At 37.5% G+C, this 14268-nt stretch overlaps 1 protein-coding gene across 6 annotated transcripts in view; it reads right to left on the bottom strand.

The window, feature by feature from the left end:
• EFCAB3 (EF-hand calcium binding domain 3) overlaps positions 1–14268 on the bottom strand; it is a 481176-nt gene that overhangs the window by 242389 nt on the left and 224519 nt on the right. For all 6 annotated transcript variants that reach the window (XM_072645908.1, XM_072645906.1, XM_072645907.1 and 3 more), the window contains 3 exons: positions 13688–13831; positions 6041–6109; positions 5041–5184 (listed from right to left, as the gene is read on the bottom strand). In XM_072645908.1, coding sequence (XP_072502009.1) covers positions 5041–5184; positions 6041–6109; positions 13688–13831 — 357 coding nt within the window. The remainder of the gene's footprint in view (positions 1–5040; positions 5185–6040; positions 6110–13687; positions 13832–14268) is intronic.

The following is a 14268-nucleotide window of genomic DNA, read 5'->3' on the forward strand; positions in this document are numbered from 1 at the left end:
AATGGAGTCACAGTGCATGAATACAACAGGAGGATCCAAAGGAAAAAGGCATGAAGTCTAGCTGAGGCTAGTTCTATCCCTCTGGAGGGTAACTCAGGGCAAAGACCCAAGCTGGCAAACCCTAAATTCCTCAAAACTTGGAACTTGAAGTAACTTAATAGGCCATATACTAGGGCACAGAGAAATTACAAAGAAGTTTAAACAAGCAGAAATACTCAATATAATCTTCGTAGATCTCAATGCAATAACAATGGTAACTAATACAGAGAGCACAAGCAAAGAGGGCCTTTACTCATTGTCCAAGTTATTAGCCCCATGCCTTCTGGTTTGAATCTCCAGTTTATGAAAATTTAGTCAGTTTTTACTGTTGATTAAGCCTGTTGAAAGCCTAAGTTCCATCTATCTCTTCCTCTTGATTAGCCTGATCCTATTTGGTAGATTGCAAAAGATGTGGACCAGAAGAAAACACTTGGAAGTCCATTTGAAACTCTGCTACTTTGGAACTAATTAGTACCTTCCATCCAAGCAAACCTAGTTGCCAAATGACAGGAAAAGCCTTCTAGGAGGAGGAATGATGGTACCGTGTGTCAGTAATATCTTTGATGAATTCCCACTGCACACATGGAGTAGTCTTGAAAAAACCAAAGCATTATAGCACTTATTGAGTGTCCAAAGCACCAGTTCAGCAACCAGTTCTGCATAAATCATCCTGAATTGGTATGTTTATTAGACCTTCACAAATCAGATATGTCCCTATCTGTTTCTTGCTTAGTATTTCTCACATGTATTTGATCACCTGCATTGTAATAGATAAATCTCCTACTGAAAGTCCATGGCTGTGTGAGATTTGACCCATTGATAAGCTAGTTGACAAAAGTGACTCTAAGTCTGACCACTGATTGATCCACCAATGTACTGAAAAACTCCTACATACCCAGTAGTTGGTTAAGACAACTTCATCTAAGCCAAATATGCAAATTATTTGAGGCTCTCCTGATCATAACGAGTTTAGCAAACTTTCCTAATCACAATGCCCTTGTGGTTCAATGTGTGGGTAGAAAAGAAAGTTACAGTCCAGCCATTGATTGATTACTGCTTCTAAAGTTCCCCTTCTACCTCATCTGGGCTCTCCAGTGGGTACTCCTTCTCACCTCCTGTGCTTGCCTATGGGGCAGAAGGGTGGGGAGCTACATACATGCTTACATGTGATAGACATGCAGATAAATAGTCTGCCTGATTTGACCATTGAGTACTTACATTCCTTCTTGGTACTTCACCCACAATCTGTCCACAGTCTGGATTTAATAAGTATTTCGAGTCTGATCTTCTGTTCTTAGGACTTTTTAATCTAACCCTCCCTGTCATCCCAGACTGATATCCTCGCCCAAATTCAAGTAGAATATGTGTCATCCTGATTCGTATAATAGCTCCCTAAAAGGCTGGCAATATAAGTAAAGTACTTTGGAAAAAGTAATTTAGGGCAATCTGATTAGATGATGCCTATGACTTTCTGTGCAAAATAAGGTAGCATAGAAGGAATGACACATATGAAGAATTCAGAGGAAAATGTTAAAACTATACAAAAGGATGCAGAATGAAGAAAGCACAATAAATACAACAATGGCTATATATGTTGATATATGTTGATACATTTAAGGGATCTGAAGAAAGTCCCTAGCTAGCCATATTGCTGGTTGCACAAATCAGGAGTTAGTGAATTATGTTTAACAGTTCATACAATTGTGCTTTTCAAAATGTGACCATCAATATTTCTTGCCATCCTTCAGGATACTTTCTTGAAAGAGGGAAATAATAGTCTGTCCTGGACAGATCATATATGTCCAGTTATGAGGGTAGCCACATTCTTCCTTCAAAATCAAAACATGCATTCTTCCATTGATTGGAGAACATTGTCCTCACGCATATTGTTCTATACAGTATGACTCACTCCCTCACTTCTTCCAGAGTACCTTCTAGATGATGTCATCTTTACTGTCAATGATTAAAGACAAGGGTTCAGAATTAAAAGGCAGATGAGAAATGAACAGTTGAATTAGAAGTATGTTGCAGATATCTGGACCATGGATTAAACATGAAGATGAGCTCCTGGCTAGGGAAAAACTAAAAGGGCTGGTAAAAGATGTGTTTGTCTTAATCTGATTAAAAGTGTTTCAGTCTGAAACAGAAGAGGGAGGAGAAGTTTTCTAATATATACATATATTGTGTATGTATATATGTATGTGTATATATACATATACATATATATATATATATATAGCTACCAGATTATATAACATAGAGAATAGCTTCATTGTGGGAAGGAGAGTAGCAGTATGGATGCCCAAAAATGTACAGTAGACGAAAATCCAAGAAAGTAGGCAGTAATGCTCTCCAACATGACATCCCAATCATATAACATATGTTAATCAGTAAACATGCTTAAGCACCAACTTCATGCCAGGCATTGTGCAAAATGCTGAGGATACACAGAAAGGCAAAGGAATTTATGGTCTAATGGTAGCAAGGGAGTAAAATTTTACCTTACATTGGTGTCACTGAGCTGAGACCCATGACTAGAACATGCTAAACCTTATTCAAAAGGAGTAAGATAAGAAAAGGCAGCTCTGTAGCTTAAGAAGACATTGTATTGATATTGTGGGATCTGAGAGGGGAAGCTGGATATGGGGAAAGTAAGATGAAAACCAACAGTCAGAAACAGAAACAATATTGTCATCAGAGTATAACAGAACACCTAGACCAAGGGTTCATATTCTTTTGTGTATCATAGACTCCACTGGCACACTGGGAAATCTTAGAATAATATTTTAAATGCAATACATAGGATTACAAAGTAAATTAATTACACTGAAGTAATTTGTTTTTAGTTTATGGACCCCAGGTTAAGAATCCCTCACCTATACAGAAAAAGGAAAGATAAAGAGTTTGGAACATAGATCACATGCTTGGCATGGAGGCATGATGGAGTTTAGGAACTTAAAGTGTCGAGTCACCTGATAGAACACTATCCTCTTCTCTCCTTTTCTCTCTTTTTCCTCCCTCCATCTTTTTCTCTTTCCCTCCTCTCTTCCCCCTCTCCCTTTCTCTAGTTCTCTGTCTCTTTTGACTGTATTGTATGCACTAAAGTGCAACATATACAATGGCTATAATTCCCCCTGGGGAAGGTACTGCCTGCCTACCAATTTTCAGGATCATACCCTTATAGGTGGAATGGATGACTTAGGACTGGAGAGAGGCATAAAATCCATGTCTATATTCCCTTTACACATTTTCATACATATTTTTGTATTAGAACAAACTTTTCCATGCATGTAAGTCATTTTGGTGGATTGATCCAATTGAATAACGAATGAAAAAGTATTCATTAAATGTTTTCTGTGTCCTAAGTATCAAGCTAAATGCTTGGTGCTAAGTCCTCAATCAAGGAATTCACACTAATTTGACACATCACAGAGAATTCAGCTGTAGGGCACATAGAAAGTCCTCAAAGTCTTAGGAATGAAGCTGCAGGTCAGATGGCAAGGACCAGAGCTCTTAAGGATGAATTAGTAGGTGAGATGACAGTTTCCAGGAGTCTGGAGGGTTTAGAGGCTTCCAATTTTATAAAGAATTTAATAAATTTTATAAAGAAAACTGAGGCCCCAAAAGGTGAAAATTGACTTGTTCAAGCTCTCAAGACTAGTAAATGGTAGGTAGTAAAACCAGGTCTTCTGACATGTCCAATTCTCTTTCCAGTATACTACCCTCTTTTTCAAAGCTAAAATAGCAAACGCAGGCTAACAGAGAAAGTTCTGTTCTAGCATGAAATTACCTATGATTATTGAACAATCAAGCCCATTAGCCTATCTAAAAATGGAAGAAAGAAACTGGTCATGTTCCAGAGAGCAGGACTCTTCCACCAGTGTGCAGAACTCATGGTCCATGATATTATCTCTTTCTTAGCAACTGGCTCACTGTTCAGATGGCTCTCAAAAACATCAGTATTCCTTATAGTTCTAATGAATGCCTATATGTGGCTAGGTGTGTTAGGTCAGAAGAGGAGTCTATATTGCATTCAACAAGCAAAGCATACATATATGTATTTAATTATAAATTTATATTTTTATAGATTTTATATCATAAATATATTATGAATATATATTTTATTACATACAAATACATTTACATAGTTATAAACATATTCTTACATGTAAGAATATAAAGTACAAGTGTATATAAATATATACATATATAAATATGTATATATATATATAAGCATACATAAAAATGTTTTCTATATAGTTCAGATGTCTGTGTTCAGTAAAGGGACTACCTGTTTTCCACGAGGAATCTGTGTGTTATTTATTGGGTTATAGTCTGTAAAAATGTTGTAATATTAATTTTACAGCCGAGTTAGATAAGTCGCATGGTTTAGAAATTAAAGTGGCACCTAGAAGACTGGGAATAATCTCATTAACACAATTCACAAATATATTTCTCCACTTCCCTGGACTTAGAAGTGCATTTTGGGGTGTTCGGTACCTATAAAGTGATGTAAGAAGTGAAACAACCCCAAGTTAGTCAACTAATGGCGAATTTCAGGTCATTAGGGGCTCTGTGGGGCAGTCATTTGGCAATAAAACATCACAGAAATACACACCAATATAGAAAAACCACAGAGGGAAATCATTAAGGATGATGATTTAAAAAAAAAATCAAAGATGGAGGCCTCCAAGGGCTAATGGAACACAGGAAAAGAAGCATATTAATATACAAGACGTATACTAATTCTTTATATTATAACGCGAGGTCAGCTTCTGGGGGATAGATAAAACTCTCAATCACTACAGTTCTCTGAGATTCCCCCAAGTTATTTCCTCCCACTCCCTTTCTAGAAGAAGAAACATGGACCCAGTAAAGCCCACTTCCACAGGCAGCCCATCCCTCTCTTTTCGTCCTTATCAGGACAATGAGCTTTTAGCTTTGCCACTGGAAAGAACACTTATCCTTGTTTTCTAAGTAAATGGGGAGGTAAGTACTCACCATCAAGGGTAAGACCTTCCAAAGCTTTTTGAACATCTTCATCAGATACACTCAACCCCAAACCCTCCAGGGCAATTGGAACTTTCGTAGCGTGGACTTTTCCTTCAGTAATATAGGAAATCTTTTCACATGTATCTTCTACTCCTATATACACGTGTAAATAAGAGGATAAAGGTAGTGAGTTGGTGAGGTTGAATAAAGCTGTAGAAGTGATTTTGGGCAAGCACTCATTTTCTAGAACAATTTTCTTGGGTTGAAGGACATCATTCTGGAGTACTCTGAGAAACGAATGTCTGTATATGCTTTAGCTTTCAATTACAAAAATCTTGGGTGATTTTTGCCAAGATAACAATCAGGCGAAATATCATTAAATTACTCCAGCTAAAGTATTTCTTCCTTGCAAATAAAAGGATGGGCATAAATAAAGAATAAAAGATTTCTAGATGCTCATTTCTTTAAAAATCCATGCAAATCCAAACTAAACCATACAATTGGGGTGATTCTCCCGTTTCCCACAGTGGGTAAAAACCTCTAGAAGAAAGTTGCTAGAGTGAAGGGATAGATGTCTAGGGAATGATCCTGAGGTCACAGGTTCTCTGAGGACATCTGTGTTTGAGCTGCATTCTGCTGTGACTGTCCCTGGGGAGGATTTTGGGTATTAGGCTGTACATGAAGAAGCTGGAAGTTGTAATGTATAACATACACTAAAAAGGCTTGGGCAGTGATGACGCATTGTCGCCAACTCGATGATGGCTGCATCTTTAACAATATTTTCATAGCTCTTTCCTCTTTATGTGAACATGTTTGTACCAGAGAATCCTGGCACTTAGAGGGTCAAGTGACCCTTATATACAACAATCAGCTTCAATCAACGTGAGAGGCACTGTGGAGTTGAATAAACTGCCATGTACTCCCGGTGTGATTCTGGGCTGTATTGGACAATTTTAAAGATTCCCTCCAACTTTAGCTCTCTGATACTAGTTTTGAAACTCATACTTACGTGGGACCTTTTCTCCCTTGTCCTTTATAAATGAATTCATAAACTCACGTAAGTCCACCATTCCATCATCTACAAACAAAAAAGGGAAAAAAGCCATTGGAGAATCCATTGGAAACCCTATAAAGCCAAGTATACAATTCACAGGGTGAAGTGTGAAACTTTCAATTAACTGATGAATTATAACTTGAATATCCCTTTGATTTGGGTAGAGCAATTCCAAATTAAAACCTAACTAGAAACAAATTTGATAATCATTTACTTACATCCCATTTCTTGGTTGTTATTTCCTTCATCTCTCTATTATCATTTTAAATTTTATAACAGTTGATTCCATAAGCAGAGTGTGCACACTCATATCTCATAGACACAAATTATATTATTGTTCAGAGAAATGAAAGCTGCCATTTAGAAAAGTCGCAGCATGTGCTTGACCCACAATTAACATAAGAGTTCCTATCAAACACTCTTATTTATTTCCTATTGTAAGAAATGCACATAAGAGACTGAGTGGGAAACTCATTTCAAAGACATGTATACATATATACACACACACACATACATATATATTACAAGTATAGTTGCTGTCAAAAAGAAAGGCTCCATATGTACACATATGTGTGTGTATGTGTATGTGTATGTGTATGTACATATTTGGCTTCCATTAAATATGTATCATTAGGAAGTGTTGTCTCAAAAAAGATTTATCTTTTATCAGTTAAATGATTACCAAGACACATAACCCTTACTTAAGGAACTTAAGTCTAACACCTCAATAACACCTATTTGTGTATATAAATTAAATGTTAATTGTAAGTGACTTAGAAAAATAAAAGTATGTTTTTATCAATATTTTTTGGTTTTATATTATATGTATATACACACACCTTCCTCCCAGACAACCATTTTTTTTATAACAAAGAACTTACAAAAAAGGAAGAAAAAGAGTACGGCAGAGCTAACCAACATAACACTAAAGTATGACATCATATACAGTATTCCATACACTTAGTCACTCAAGTCTACAAAGCAAGTGTGGTAGGTGTCTCCTCATAGCTCTTCTTTGGGGCCATATTTGGTCACAATTTTGCAGCATTCAGCTTTGATTGTTTTGTGTTCTTTCTATTTGCATTATTGTAGGCATTGTGTACATTGTTTCCCTTGTTCTATTTACTTCACAACTGTTCGTATAAGTCTTTCCATACTTCTCTGTATTCATCATATTGTTTTTTGCAGAGCAGAAATATCCCACTGATGCAGCACAACTTGTTTAGCCATGCCCCAGTTAATGAGAGTACTCTACTTTGGTTCTAGTTCTTTGCTACAACATAAAGTGCTACTATAAATATTTGGGGGTATGTGAGACCTTTGTTTTTGTCAGTGACTTTCTTAGAGAATATACCCGGGGGTAGAGTCAAGATGGCAAAAGAAGAAACACACCTCCACAACAATTTAGAAAATGACAAGAACAAATTCTGATGAGAAAAAGCCAAGAAAAGTCACTGTGAGTCTTTTTTACAGCCCAAGAAAGCTTAGGAGGACAGACATGAGGTAGAAGTTAGGGAGTTGTAGGAAACATTTCCATGCACAGAAACAGAAAAATAGACAGACAGAAGACCAGGGCAGGAAGTATCAGAGCAGGAAAAGATCCCAGGGACTTCCTACACTTGCACACAGTGGAGGAGTGGGGGTTATCTGGCAATTCTGCCACCCATTCGCCAGTTCCAAATCAGATCCACAGCATATAGTAGTCCCAAAGGAGCATGGACTCAACCTAGCTATGTACTGAGCAAGAAATAAGTTCTAGAAATGTAGCTATGAACCTAAGAAGAAAAGAGCAGGGACTCTGCTTTTAGTTGTAGCCTTTAGCCTAGCATCTAAGTCTTCAATGGAATAACCAGGATGGGAATCCCATACCAAAGGGAGTTCCATACCAAAGTCAGAAATTTGGTCCCTCTAAATCTGCAGAAGGCTTTTAGTGGGTTAAAAGTGATTGAGTCCAGTAGCAGTATGCTGAAACTCAACCACACAAGCCAACAGACCCACTCCTGGTTAGGAATTTGCAAAGTTCAGACTAGGAGGGCAGTAAACAAACCTCTCCTCATATTACACCAATTTGGGATTCCAAAAATTGTGTAGTGCTCGAGACTGAAATGAAACTTGAATCTTGCTCTCATCTGAACTGTTAAAAAAGAGAAGAATACACACTCATACACAGTTGGGTACAAAAATTCATCTTACCCAACTCAAGTAAGAGGAAAAGAGATAAAGGAAAAAAGGGGTGGGTAGGAAGGAGGGATAAGAAGAAGGGTAGACTAAGGGAAGGTATCTTGTGGCACAGTGGATAGAGTGCCAGGTCTGGAGTCAGAAAGACTCATCTTCATGAGTTCAAATCTGGCCTCAGACACGTAATAGATGTGTGACCGTGAGCAAGTCACTTAACCCTATTTGATTGCCCCCTCTCCCCCCAAAAAAGAAAAGAAAAAATAAGAAAGATGGATATACTGGAAGAAGGGGAAAGAAAGAAGGAAAATGGGGTAAAATATCTTACAAAAAAGAGGTAGAAAGACGTTATACAGTGGAAAGGAAGATGGTGGAGGGTGGATGATGCTTGAACCTTACTCTCATAGGTATTGGCTCAAAGAAGGAATAACATACACACTCAGTTGGGTATAGAAATTTATCTTACCTTACAGGAAAGCAGGAGAGAAATAAGACAAGAGAAAGGGGGAGGGGGATAACAGAAGGGAGGGCAGATTCGGGTAGGCTGTGGTCAAAAGAACAGGCAGTTTTCAGACACAGTAATCAAAGCTATCTGTAGTCATATGAAAATATGTTCTAAATCACTGTTGATTGGAGAAATGCAAATTAAAACAACTCTGAGGTACCATCTCACACCTATCAGATTAGCTAATACAACAGAAAAGGAAAATGACAGATCTTGGAGTGGAGAGAGAAAATTACGCCACTAAAGCATTGTTGGTGGAGTTGTAAACTGATCCAACCATTCTGGATAGCAATATGGAATTATTCTCAAAGTGCTACAAAACCATGTATACCCTTTGATCCAGCAATACCACTACTATCCCAAAGAGATCAAAGAAAAAGAAAAAGGACGTATGTGTAAAAAAATTTGTAGCAGCTCTTTTTGTAGTGGCAAATGATTGGAAATTGATGGGATTCCTATCTGGGAATGGCTGAAAAAGTTGTGATATGTTTGTGAAGGAATACTATTTGCTATAAGAAATGACAAGCAGGATGCTTTCAGAAAAATCTGGAAAGACTTCTATGAACTGATATAAAGTGACTTGAGCAGAACCAGAAGAATACATAGTAACAGTAATAGTATATGATCAGTTGTGAATGACTTAGCTGTTTCAGCAGTACATTGATTCAAGACAATTTTAAAAGACATGATGAAAAAAACTATCCACCTCCAAAGGAAGAACTGGTTGAGTCTAAATGCAGATTAAATCATGTTTTAAATTTTTTTTAAAATTTTTCTTTATTTTTTGGTTTATGTTTTTTTTTGCATCGTGACTAATATGGAAATATGTTTTGCATGACTGCACATATATAACTATCTATATCAAAGTGCTCGCCTTCTCAATGAGAGGGGAATGGAGGGAAGGAGGAAGACAATTTGGAATTCAAAATTTAAAAAGTAAATGTTAAAACTATTTTTACATTTCATTTAAAATGTTTTTCAAAATTTCATAGAGGTGAAAAAGAAAACCTTTAAAGTTGTCAGCTCAGTTATAAGAAGTTATGGTGTTATGCTAACCTAGAATTGTAAAGGTCTGAAATTTGCCTGGAGTTTACATATCATAAGACTAGTGCCTAAATGGCTTCCCCTAATTCAATTTCCCTAATACAATTCCCCTAATTCACATTAACGGGATGTGAATTTTGGTTAATATATGGTACAATTTATAGACTATGATCCTTTGAGGATGGTTTGTATGTGACTTTCAGAGTTCCCTTTTGCAATCTTATTTCTTGCTATTATCCCTTTATATTGGCTACTTACAAACACTCTTACTATACTGACTAGGGGTGTGTGTGTGTGAGTGTGTGTGTGTGTGTGAGTGTGTGTGTGTGAGTGTGTGTGTGTGAGGGTGTGTGTGTGAGTGTGAGTGTGTGTGAGTGTGTGTGTGTGTATTTACTTAGGGAGACCAGAACAACATACAATTTTAACACAAAATGAAGAAGGGGATAGTTTTAGGAAAATCCAGGGAAGGCTCATGTGTACTGACGCAAAGTAAAGTAAGCAGATATAAGAGAACAACTTATACAATAACAGTAATTTTGCAAAGAAAATCATTATTTACTTGGTAACTGATCAGTCCAGTGACCAATCACAATCCAAATTATTATAACTAAACATGTGATGTACTTTCAAACAGAATTGATAAACACAGCAGAATGGGTCATATTTTCTTCTCTTTCTTTTTCTTCCCTTTTTTGGATATTGTAGGTTTTATTGCAGAAATTCATACTGCAAAACTATGTATATTGGTAATGGATTTTGTTTCTCTTGCCTTCTCAGTGGGTGGGGTAGGGGAGGAGATAATTGAAAACTAAAAAGAAAGTAAAATTGAACATACAGAAACAATAGAGAGACACACATAGATTCAGGAATAAACCTAGCAGTGAAATCACTAGGGTAAAGAGTACTGACATTTTGGTATCTTTCTTCACATAATTCTTAATTGTTTTCCAGAAAATGGTTGGCTCATTTCACAGTTCCATAATAGTCAATCAATCAGTCAATTAATAAACATTTATTAAGTGTGGCTATAGGCCAGGTAAGTATTCCTTCCTTCCTTTTCTTTCTTTCTTCTTTCTTTCTTTCTTTCTTTCTGTCTTTCCTTCCTTCCTTCCCTCCTATATTCTCTCCCTCCCTTCTTCCTTCCTTCCTTCCTTCCTTCCTTCCTTCCTTCCTTCCTTCCTTCCTTCCTTCCTTCCTTCCTTCCTTCCTTCCTTCCTTCCTTCCTGCCTATATCTATCTATCTATCTATCTATCTATCTATCTATCTATCTATCTATCTATCTATCTATCTATCTATCTATCTTCACAAAGACCTGATATAATAGTACAATATGGGTTAGTTCTCTCTCCTAGCAGCAACTTAGATATCAGGAGAACTGAATTTGAACCCTAGGCTTGCTGTTAAATAGCTGCATAGCCTCAAACAAATCCCTTGATCTCTCTGGTTCAGTCTCTTTATTTGAAAAATGAGAGTTAGATTAGCTATCTCCAAGATCTCTGTTTGATCATTATAAAGCCATAAAATCCATAGAAATCAGAGCTATGCGAGACCTTAGAAACATCTTGTCTAACCCCCTCATTTTGTGGATGAGAATGTCAGAGAAGAATGTTGTTGCTGTACAATGTGGTAGAATGTAGCTGTTGTTGTTGAGTCATTTTTTTTCAGTCATGTTCAATTTTTCATGACCCTCTTTGGAATTTGCCATTTCCTTCTCCAACTTATTTTACAGATGAGGAAACTGAGACAAACAGGGTTAAAAGGGACTTGCCCACAGTCACACAGCTAGTGTCTGAGGTCACATTTGAATTCAGGCACTCCTGAATCCAAGGCTGGGGGTGCTCTATCCACTGTGCCACCTCATTGCCTGCAGGATGCAATTAATTAATTACAAATTCCTTAAGGACAATACTGGTGAGTTTTTGTTTTTCTTTTTATCTCCCCAGAAAAAGGCATGATGCCTGTTACATAAAAAGAGTCTAATAGATTAGCCAACTGAGGAAGTAGGACACAGTGCAGGTAAATGGCAGACCTTGGATTTGAATTCAGGTCCTCTGACTTTACATGTTGTGTTTTTTTTATTATATCATGCTTCTCTCAAGCTTATCAATACTTCACATGAATTTTCTTCCCAATTAGTTTTATAATAAGGTCTGGCATCCTTGGACACATTAGGAATTTAGATAGTGCTAGGGATGGAAGATTTGTTCAGCTTCCAACCAAAGCAACCCAAAAGCCTTTAGAACTACATTCAGGGTTTATATAACTTTCTTACTATTTCCTTCCTTTCCATTTTCCTTCCTTGCTTTTCATTTGCCCTTCTTCCTTCCTTCAGGCAATTATTATCTCTTGTTCCACTGACACCCCCACTTTACAAAACCACAAATACACATAGTTCAACAAAACAAATTCCCACATTGGCCATGTCCAAATGTCCAAAACTGTATGTCTCATTCTGGATTTTAAGTCCATCATATTTCTGATAGAAAGACCTTTGTACTTATGGTTTATCACTGCATTGATCAGAGTTCTAAAGTCTTTTTCTCCATAATGCTTTTATCATTGTGAAAATTGTTCTAGTGTTGCTTAATTCACTCTGCGTTGGTTTACAAAGGTCTGACCAATCTCTGAAATTGTCCATTTCGTACTTTCTTTTGGAACAATAATATCTCATTACATTCACACGCTACAATTTGTTTAGCCATTCCATAATTAAGTGCACCCGCTTAGCTTCCAGGGTTTTGTCTGTTTTGTTTTGGGGGCAGAGGACAGCTCTAAATACAGAAGTTTCCTTAGCAATTAGCAAAGCAGAGTATTTTAAAAAAAACTTCTTGGGGATTCTGTCACCAGAATGGAGCTGGCTTATGGTGCCCCCTGTAGCCTCTCTCATCTTCAAAGCACTTGTGAAGGGATCACCCTTAAGTGTGTGCAAGAAGACACACAGGGTTGGTAGTACATGGGATAGGGAGCAAAGGAGCTAAAACCAACCCCTGTTCCACGGGCTCATTCCAGATTTTCTACACTGTCCCAAGTCCTAAAAGGTCCCATTGTACTGTCCAGAATTAAAACTTTTACTGTGGCTCTCAGGGTCTCTAGAACATTCCTAGCTTTCAAATTCAAAGCAGCTGTGTGGGTGATAAATGTGCTCAGATGAGACAGCTTGCAGTTAATGCAGAGAAGAGTGAGGAATCTTTGGGATAAACATTTTGCAATAAGTTAGCAAAGATTCCCTATGGGGAATGTAAACTCCTTGAGGATGGAGACAGTATCCCCAGTACCTAATACAGTGTCTAGCATACAGTAGGTGCTTAATAAAAGTCTCTTGTTCAATCTTGTTGAATTCAGTGGGGATATTGTCAGAGAAGGAGATGCAAAAATGAAGGTAGAAAATACAAAACTGAAGTGGCTGTATACGGCAATACTCTCCACTCTGCTTTGGTCCACTCCAACACGGTCCATTTCAACAATCTGTCCTACCCCTTCTTCCTCCCTTTCTAGCTACCCTTTATGAATTCTCTTTCCTCACTAAATTCCCCCTTAGAAAACTGAAGGCTTTTGAAGGGCAGGCCAGAATTTAATAATCTCTGCTCTGTTTCTGTCCCTCTGTCTCTCTCTGTCTGTCTCTTCTCTGTCTCTCTCCTCTCCTCTCCTCTCCTCTCCTCTCTCTCTCTCTCTCTCTCTCCCTCTCTCTCTCTCTCTCTCTCTCTCTCTCTCTCCCTCCCTCCCTCCCTCCCTCCCTTTGTCTCTCTCTGCCCGTCTATCAGTCCTATCACACTGCTCCCCTCACAACTCAAACATATGACTAAAAGATTAGTTTTGTCATAAGAAAGCACATTGTATGCCTGTATACTCTGAACAGATCACTGTTAGCTTCACTCACCTTCAATACCCAGATAATCTAGTGTTTTTTTAAGCTCATCTTCAGGTAGCTGAATCCCGAAGCTTTCTAGGGTAGGTAGCAGCTCATCCATCTTAATTTTCCCATCAGTGATGTTGGAGACAATATTGCAGGCAGATTCTATTCCTATATGCATGTTCAAATCAAAGTGTAAGACAAAGATGATGATGAGTCTTAAGGAAAAGACCCTACAAAAATCCTGATTTGGAGAATATATTAATTGTTCTATGGAAGGAATTCTTGGGTGTGGGGCCTTAACTGAAGTAACCTAGGAACTGAAAGATACCGCATGCAGCTGCTTGGTACCAGCTAGGTGGTATAGTAGTAGACAGAGCATTGGACCCGAAATCAGAAAGACCTTAGTTCAAATCTGGTCTCAGACGTTTCCTCACTACATGAACCTGAGTAAGTCACTTAACCTTAGTTTCCTCATATATAAAATAGAAATAATATCTTCTACCTTTTCAAGAGCTATTTTGAGAATAAAATGAGATAATATTTGTAAAGTACTTTGTAAAACTTAAAGTAGTATGTAAATATTAGATATTGTTATAATAAAAATG

This window comes from Notamacropus eugenii, chromosome 2, assembly GCF_028372415.1.
Source record: "Notamacropus eugenii isolate mMacEug1 chromosome 2, mMacEug1.pri_v2, whole genome shotgun sequence".
In the NCBI taxonomy this organism is placed as follows: domain Eukaryota; kingdom Metazoa; phylum Chordata; class Mammalia; order Diprotodontia; family Macropodidae; genus Notamacropus; species Notamacropus eugenii.